Source organism: Carlito syrichta, unplaced genomic scaffold (assembly GCF_000164805.1).
Source record: "Carlito syrichta isolate Samal-C Ts95f unplaced genomic scaffold, Tarsius_syrichta-2.0.1 Scaffold308767, whole genome shotgun sequence".
In the NCBI taxonomy this organism is placed as follows: Eukaryota; Metazoa; Chordata; class Mammalia; order Primates; family Tarsiidae; genus Carlito; species Carlito syrichta.
In genome coordinates, this window is record NW_007252863.1 from 345628 (window position 1) to 355244 (window position 9617).

A 9617-nucleotide genomic window follows, 5' to 3' on the forward strand; every position below is an offset into this window, starting at 1 on the left:
GTTGATAATATTACTTATCTCATAGTATAGTTGTGAGAATCAACCAAAATAATAAATTATTGCACTGGATCACAGCTGTTATTTACTTTGGAGAGCAGAGATGGTGTTTTAAAATTAACTTTAGAAAATTCTTTCAAGCATGCTAAACTTGTGCTCAATATTAAGTCTGGCTGGTAATGATATTGATAACTACCTTCAGTGCTAGTTAGAGATAAACAGGAGACAGTGAATAAAAAAACGAAAACATTTGACAAATAACTATCAATGTGAAATAATAATAACTACAAACTGTGAATGCAAAAAGTCTCTGTGAATTGTCTAATCTATGTAGGTAAATGGCAATTTTATGAAAATAAATTTGTGTTCTTTCTATTCATATGTGGAGAGGGATTTTGGTGACTACTGTTCTAACTCCATCTAAAATGTATACCTTCAAACCACCTACTTTTTCATTCACTGGAAAGACTATATTATCATTTGGTCTTCCCATTCATCTTTATCTTGACAAATAGTCTCAAGTTTCTTACTACTTCCCCTATTGGTACCATCTTACTTTGCAGTTATTGATTATGCTTCTGATTCAATTGATAAGTTAAATGAAAATGATGATGGTATCAAGGACATGATTTAACATATAGCCTTGAGTGTCTGCACTAGGTTGGAAGAAACTGCCCCACCAGGTCCTACTTATTTAAACATGTGCATATTAATCAGGTAATATTTTCTCATTGTTTTTTTTTTCCTTAAAATTGTGGTCCAATTTATTACTCTTATCAGCAAATACATGATTGAGTTCATTGCATAGTAAGATAATATGCAAATGGATTTCAAACAAAATGTGGATAATACTGAATACTCAAGATCATAAAAGAAAGCTTCTGATAGGTAGGACAGCATTACACTAAACAAATTCTTCACTGATTAGACAAAATTTTTTTTTCCTGGACATCAATAACTATGTTTTGCAGTTCATTTGGGAGACAAAGCCCCCAATTTCAGGCTCAGGGGCTCCCACAAATGCCAGTCAACTGCCACTATCTCATTTTAGTATAAAACTTAGGGGGATTTTAACAGAACAACAAGAAAATGGGTGTCTTTCTCAAGTTTCTGAGTCAACACCTGCTGCCCACCAGTGTGCTCTTATTTGTTATAATTACTGAGATATAATATTTTGCCTTTAAGCTTTCATGCAAATTCAAGTACACAAAAAAGCAATAGTACTATCTCCTACATTAGATTCAGAAGAGTGAAGTGGGTCTCTTGAGCCCTATTTAATCCTTTTCTAAAAGAACAGACAAATTTTTGGGGTGTAATTATCCTAAGTTGTGCCAATCTACAGGGAAAAAAATGTATATTTTGCTGTGTGTGGAGGAGAATGGCAGCAAATAGCACCTAAAACCAAATATAATATCTAGTAAATACACAGAGAAAAAAAATAATCCATAAACTTGAGAATGTTTTGTATTCAGTTATCTGAAAAATCCAGGGCACCTCCGTCTTGACAAATAAATATGCAATACATATATATGTTGTAGTGTGTAAATATGTGTGTGTCTATACAGAAACACACATCCATAGAGATAACATAATCTTTGAGGACTTGGCAGCTAGGGTGGAGGTAGGGTCTTTCCTGACATTTTAAAAAACTTGAATAATTTTTAGGCCATGAAGGATTTAATACTTATACCAGATAAACCCTTAAGGATATATCAAATCACACACACAATTCAGGGCATAGTCTGAAAAAGGTAGATTTTAACAAGTAACAATTAGGTCTTTTTCTCACTAAGGGTGAAAGCACCAAGCTAGTCTTACTAATGTGTTTGATTAAGCTCTGTTACAGTTACAAATAAGACTGATAACTCTTTTTATAGGAAGATACCAGTTGTTTGCAATGTAGTCAGTTGCTTAAAAAAAAAGATAATTATAGCATCAAATGCTTAAATCCAATTTCTGAGTAAAAAAACTACATCCCCCCCTTTAAATTTTTTTTCTGTATCATTGCTGAAAACACTTAAATATTTTGCCATTTGATTTATATTCTGACTTTATGATCTAACTCATGTGTTAAAAAATTCCTGGAAAAATCTCACTGATGTAATAATAAAAGGATGGACTTTTTTCCCTTTAATGCTACTTGTAACATACATTCTCCAACCTCATGCTGCCCAATCTAGTATTTGCATTTTTTCTTATAATTCATGTGTATAAACGCATAGAGCTGCCATTTTTCTAAAACTAAAAAATATAGAAGTTCACGGTCTTTTTGGATTTCTTTTAAGGCCTTTCAGTACAGGCAAGCTGAAGTAGTAATAGCTATGTATGATTTTGTTATTATGATAATAACAAGTTCTAGCTTATAATAATATATAGTACTTAGTTGGGACTAGGAACAATAATATACTGCTTTTTAGTAAATGGTAAATAGTATGTTTTTATATAGTTTAAATAGAAATGAGAAAGAGAAAAAAAATATTCTTCATATATACAAAACATACTCTAATTAGTAAAGTATATGCATAAAATTATATATTAGGTAAGAAGCAAAATTAAAAAGAAAACAGCTTATAATAGTCCTAATTAGAGTTCCTAACTATAAAAACAACAAATGAAAGTGCCTTGCCATTTAAAAAAATTAGTACATTATACAACTTTTACACACTTCAGAGGAAATAAAGATCTTGTGACACTGTTCTGAGGAATCTTTACATTTATAAAAATTGAAGGCTTAATTTTGCAAATACAACTTTCAAGCTGTATGAGCAAATTTAACTTACATGAAAGGCACAAGATGACATCACGTTGAAGAACTTTATCTGTAAATTTCATAAAATCTAGTCACAAGTCACTAGAAACTTCATAAACAATCTCAGAACTGTTTTTAACATGATGCTCTGATTCAAACTGAGAACTGGATAGTTTTTATATCACAAATATAAATTGAAGTAAGAGTAAAGATTTAGAGAGAGAACAGTTTCTTATTTTGAATGCTACCTGCTTTATGCAGTGTTGGTTACTAAATACTAAGAGCAGATAATTAAACTTGAATTGTTTTCAATTTTCAACAGCTTACCTACTGTATTTTCAGTTTGTAAAATATGTATTTTCACATTGCTACAATTTTAAAGAGTCAATCACTGAAAGAAATTTTAAAGTAAAATCCTGCTCTATTAGCTTCCTACATTGGAATACAAGAATACAGGAAGTGCTTTCAACAGAAAGTTACATAGTTCTACAGTACAACCTGTCTAAAAGACTTGCAAGGGACCAGTACAGTGACTTGGTCTCTTTGGATCAGGCAAAAGCAGAGGCAAATGAAGAAATGGACTTTTAAAAAAATAACATATTTTAAAAATTCCTGTCAAAATGAGTACTTGTTTGCACTTAGATTTAGTGCTATTGAGAAGAACTGAAGCACAGTGAAACTAAATACTCAGAGGGAACATGTATGAAATAAAATAATTTTCAATGTGACTGAAACCCTTCACCACTAGATATGACTTCCGATAGTATTGAAGAACTACCTTTTTATATTAAAGAATATTATAAACAGCAGGGACTGCCGAGTCAAAATATGTTTTATAAATAATATGTAGGATGATATTAAAATAGGGTTACAACAAAAATTCTGATTTTTAAAATCACTTACAATTTTGATTTTTCATGAAATTACTGTCTCTTTTGCTAACTTAAAATTAACTTCAAATCAAAAACATGTATTAGATTTCTGGAGGCCTGTTAGTTTAACAATGATGATGTAAGTTTCTCAGTTTCCCAAACAAGCTTTACCAGATACACATGTTTTCTTCACGTATGTCAGTATCAGACAATTCATTCCATAGAATTTAAAGCAGGTAGGATGTTGAATATGATTCTTCAAAGAACAGATCTTCTAATGGTGACTAGGTAAAATCAGTAATGTTGTAATCAGAAATATGCTGCATTGGATGGTAATTTCTTGATTATTCTATTCATCATGACTCCAGTAACGCATGCCATCTACATACTTGCTGTCCTTTTGACTCTTTCATTTCAGTCCAGTGATTGAGTTCCTCTTCTCCAGAGCTGTTTAGACCTAAAGAAATCCAGCCTATCATCTCTTTTCTTTTCATGCTGCGTTTGTTATACACAGACAGTATGAGTGTCACATCAGAAAGTTGAAATAGAGCCACTTGAAAAACAAAAGTTTCCTTGTATACTGGATTTGGCTGCCCTCTGTGGATGGATGTCTTGCATTTGGACATCTCTTGACCCATGGAATTCAGCAGAGTTAACTTAACATATGTATCTAAAGAAAAAAAAAATACCACAAATATCATTTGAAACAAACTTAAAACAATTTTCTTATAATATAGTCGAAGAATATTCAATATTTATACTTTATAAGGATATGGTGTATACCATATTTAATGGAAATTCAACCAATTTCATTTTGATGCTGATGCTTCTACAATGACAAAAACAGAGAATACTAAGTAGGCCAAAAATATTTAGAGGGCAATAATATCTTAACCTCACTATTTCTATGTAATAGTTAGAATTTAAAGGTATACCTCATATTCCTTTCTCCACCCTCCCCCCATTCGCCCACTACCCTTGCCCCACCACGTGCCCATTACAACCCCCATTTAGCTTCACTAAGCAGGACGTCATAGCATTAATAAACACTTAGCAAGCTCAATTAGCCACAACACTGTAAAGCATTCCACTGTGTTTTTAGAGAATAAGAATAAACAAACAAGTAGAAATGAAGTCAAATGGCAAAGAGGAAAAGAGGAAGACAAAGAATGCAAAGATGACATCAAAACAGCTTAGGATGAAATGTCAAAAAAATCTCTGCATGGATGTGGTTTTAAAATATATTTAAAAAACATTTAAGGTCAAAAATGAAACCAAATGCATTAACGGTTCAAAGTTTAGCAAATCAAGTAAAACTTTTTCCTGGTTTCATGCAAGAGTACATTTAATGTGCTTTTGGGGTAGTTAAAATATTCTAGGATTGCTTTCTGGTACAATTTAATGTGAAATTTTAAGTATGATGTCTTAACTATTTTCATGAATTATAGAAAAAAATTCATGTGATGCTTAGTGTACAAAGTGAAACATAACAGTTCATTGCTTGATTATTTGGGAGATAAATCCTCTCTTTGTGTTTTCAAGTTCTTTAGACTCATGCAAATGATCTTCAGCATGTTGATCCATCATGTGTACTTCATATCAAAATTTCAGTTAATTTTTAAAGAAAATTGCAATATTTCTCATGAAATATCTATTTCTGTTGTAAGACTCAAAGTACAAATGAATGAAAAAAATAAAAACTTTAAAAATTTTTTGCTTATTTCATATATACTCTGAATACCATCATCCATAATCAGAGATAAATTCTAAGTTAGTTTTATTTAAAGTACCACAGATAATAAATGTGCATTGTTTTGGAAACCAACATGGTGGACAGCTTCACTGCTGGCAAGTTTTAGGGTATTTTGGTTTTGCATGAAAAGACAACATCCAATTAGCCTCTACAGGAACTCACCTCGGATTATATAAACCTGTCCACCTATCAAGTGTTTTAGACAACAGAACAGTCCATCTGACAACAGGGGGTGGAAAGCAGTAAAAGAAATAATGACCAGATGTCAATCGTTGGGTGAAAGAGGGTCAAAGGTTAGAATTAAAGAGGAAACACTGTTCATTGGAGTGGAAGAACACAAAACTTTAGCATTTTAATTCAGGTAGAGGATTGAACAAAAGGGTTGCTGGGTAAATCTCATGGAATGAGAATTTTTAAGGTCATTGTGTAATCTTAACCAAAATTACACTGTTTTAAAGGGGACATCTTTATAATGATATCCTCTCTTCGTCTAAAGCACATTGAACATAGAATCATGCAAATTAACAAACTATAAAAGACTGAATAAAAGTAATTATAAGGAGTATTATTATGCTAAATTTTAAGTTTATCCATGGTATATTTAATATTTCAAATACTGTTATTTTTCCCGGTGTAATATAAAAGTTAAGTTTAAGCAAAACAAAATAGAACTATCAAATTTTCACTCTTGAATTTTGCTGTTTCTTTGGATAAAATTGGGATTATTCCGTCTGTAACATAGTTCAAAGCTCAGAACCTAGGTATATATGAGGGGTTACAATCTTATATAATATATACAGTTTAGGACAAATGGATAAAAGTGCCTTACCTTTGGCTTTATAAATACACCACTTTCATATCATGATCTTAAATGTTGACTTATATTTACTCACTAGTTCTCTCCCTACTAACATCATTAATTTTCCTTATACTGAAGATCTAATTGTAAAGTAATGGCAATTGCTATAACTTACTCTTTAACCTGAAAGACTGACTCTATGTTGTGGATGTTAATCTTTCTTAACCTCTATATTATTTGCCCCTGCCCCTGCCCTGGGGCCCTGCTTCATTTTAGTTCTGATCCTTGTTTTTCTGCTTCTATCAGAGTGACTATGGTAAGGACAGAAGGGTAAATTTGTGATTTCATTCTGCTACTGTTTAGCATCTTCAGCTAAATATCTGTCAAAAAAATTTTATTAAATTATTAGCTAAAGCACAAGTGGCAAACTGATAGCTTAGGGCTCAGTGTGACCCCCAAATGCCATTCTGTGTATCTGGCACAGTGCAAACACATCTGTGGATCGGAGTGTCTTACAGCAGGGTATGCACTCTCTTGTTTGTCACAGGCCTCACCATATTCTCTATCTTCCATCTATGAATTTTACCCATTTAAGTTATCTCCTAGACCATCTGAGATTGCATTCTAAGTGTGTATTACTGAAGATGATCAAGTCACACTTCCAAATCTGTTTATTCTAATAATTGCTCCTTTTCTATTACTCACTTTTTCCATCTGAAATGAGAAAGTGGATAATAATAATTCTACCCTTCTTTTATGCACCTTTATCTGACTTGAGTTTCACAATTACCCTGAGAGACATGACCTTAATTTTACTTATAAAAAAACAGACTTAAGGGAGTGAGGTCATTTGTCCAAGGGTAGGAATATGAATATAATTTAAGCCTTCAGACTTTTAATTTAGGGATAGATATCTTCTATGATATATGTAAGAAGTAAGCTTTCCAATGTTACTTAGGGCAAATTATGACTTTTCACCTCCACTGAATAAAAATTTTTTATGGTCTTTAGAAATTAATTCAAGGGTGAAAAAAGTTTCCCCTTCTTTCATAATTGTTTGCTACTTAGGGTAAAAGACTGCATTAAGTAAGTCTGTAAGAAATCTTTAAGCAAATTTAAGGTGGCATTATTATTCAAGATTTCCTTTCACATTTTTAGTTTAGGGCATTAACAACTTTATTATTTAAGTATAAAGAAGCTGCTAACTTCCCAGTTTACCTCTTATGGATATCAACAGTTTTAGAGGTACATTGGGTGACAATTTCTCTGTACTCCCAAAACTACTCTCACCCTGTGGAACTGGAAGAGAGATGATGGGAGGGAAGAGTGACAGGCATACAGTCAGAGCAGGGGTATGCCATCTAGCTTTCCTTTCTGAGCAGCCAGAGTAAATAGCAAACTGTTCACATTCTGTTTGTCCTGCTGAAAGCAAAGCCCATTCCATTTGAGAAAAGACTCTGCTGGCAGTACTGGGTTATCATTTTAAAGGAGAAAAAATATGAAGTAATAGTTTCTTCTTAAATTGTTAAAGGAGAAAGAAGGGAAAATATAGAAGTAAACACAATAGTTTATAGTACTGCATGCAGACAGAAAACACAGCATTTATCTCCAGTTAATAACAAAAGCTATATGCATTTCAGTTCATATTTGTGAATATTATTCACTTTTTAGAACCCTGTAAACTTTCCTTGCATTAAAAGACAATGACTATAATAGAGATAATTTATTCTGTAGACACTATAAAAAAATTAAAAGTTCTGTCACCTTACAATTAATATTTTGAACTTCAAATATTTCTACTTCCCAAATGACTGGAAATAAAAAACATAAAACAGATTAGCTGATGATTGCACCATTTCATTTTGACTGGTTAAGACTAAATGATAAAACTGAAGCCCCTAACTCCGAGAGTCCCATAAGTGCAGAAAACATTAGAATTAACATTAAAATTTTTTTTACTCACTGGGTGGTCTGTTTGCTGCCAAGTTTTTGAAGTGGCTGCCTTTTATCACTTCTGCTGATAGTCTTCCAGTTGTGGCATTATAAAGCAGGCCAATGAGAATTTCTGGAACTGAGCCGTGTTCAAGAGATTGACATGAAGATATACTTTCACTACAGGACACTTCTGACACACTCACTTGGGAGTCACAGCCCTGTAATCAAAAATAAAATTTTTATAGTATTTTTCAAAATAGATATATTGAGAGATACATTGTTAATGATGTGCTTATTGGAATTAGATAGATAAATCACAATAAGGATGAGTTGCAAACTAAATTTCCCAAATGCCAGATTAAATTATTGTCCTTAGCATATTTTAGTCCCTGGATCTCTTTTCATTATATAAAGGTCAAAGAAAGAGGTAAAATGGTTTCATAAATCCCTGCATATCTGTATATAAATCAGAGAAGATAAATTTCTTAAACTTACAGATGTTGAGAAACTGTCTATTTTCTGAATGCAAAAAATTGTTGAAGGTTTATCAACCTTAAAAGATTGATAAAGATTTACATTACACTAAATGTCCTAACTGCAACTTTGCTCAAATAAACAAAAGTATCTGCTATTTATAAGACATCTAAAACACAGAGATATAGAAAAGTTGAAAAACATGGAAAAAATGTATCATGCAAAAAATAACCAAAAGAAAACTGATGTAGCTACATTAGTATCAGCCAGGGTTTGCTTTAGGGTGATAATTATTATTAAAGGTGAAAAAGTATACTAAATAATGATAAAGCATTCAAATTACTGAGAAATAAGATAATTCCAAGTTTGCATGCATTTAGTAACATGAATTCAACATATAGAAAGAAAACGTTGCCAGAACCAGAAAGAGAAATAGAAAAATCTATAATCAATGTCAATGTGAGCATACTTTTCTCATTAACTGACCCAACAGGCAGACAAATAAATACAGTATGGATGCAGAAGATCTGAATATTACAATAAGTAAAATTGACTTAATGGTCATACACAGAACATTCTATACTCAACAACTACTAAATATATATTTTCCCAAGCACACAGAATTTTTACAAAAATAAAGCAAATAATATTTTCAAATGATGAAAATTATTCATACTGTTTTCTGACGAACTAGAAATCCAAACTATTTTCTAGGGAAGAATAAAATCCCTATATTTTTGGAAATTAATATATATTTCTAAGTAATCCATGGGTAACTAAAGGGATAACAAAATAAGTAATTTTATTTTATTTTATTTTTTCCTCTTTTAATTTTTATTTTAAAATTGTGGGGGTACAATTCAGGGCTAGGTGTACAAATATTTACCGTGCAAGTACCCTTATTGATAAGGTATGCCCCCTTTCCCCAGGCAGATATTGACTACTGTTAATCCCACCTCCCTACCTGCCCACCCCCAACCCACAGTTTCCCACCACTTTCAATCCTTTTCTTATAGTAATATGGTAGTTGTTCAAGGT

The 9617-nt window shown here is 32.0% G+C and overlaps 1 protein-coding gene across 4 annotated transcripts in view; it reads right to left on the reverse strand.

Moving 5' to 3' along the window:
- Nucleotides 1-437: 437 nt before the first annotated feature.
- The window catches only part of SYT14 (synaptotagmin 14), a 248816-nt gene continuing 239636 nt past the window's right edge, over nucleotides 438-9617 (reverse strand). For 2 of the 4 annotated variants that reach the window (XM_008065675.1, XM_008065674.1), the window contains one exon: nucleotides 438-4288. In XM_008065675.1, coding sequence (XP_008063866.1) covers nucleotides 3975-4288 — 314 coding nt within the window. In that variant the 3' untranslated portion in view covers nucleotides 438-3974. Of the gene's footprint in view, nucleotides 4289-5533; nucleotides 5591-9617 lie in introns of all 4 variants that reach the window. The other 2 variants (XM_008065673.2, XM_021716342.1) reach the window with 2 other exon arrangements.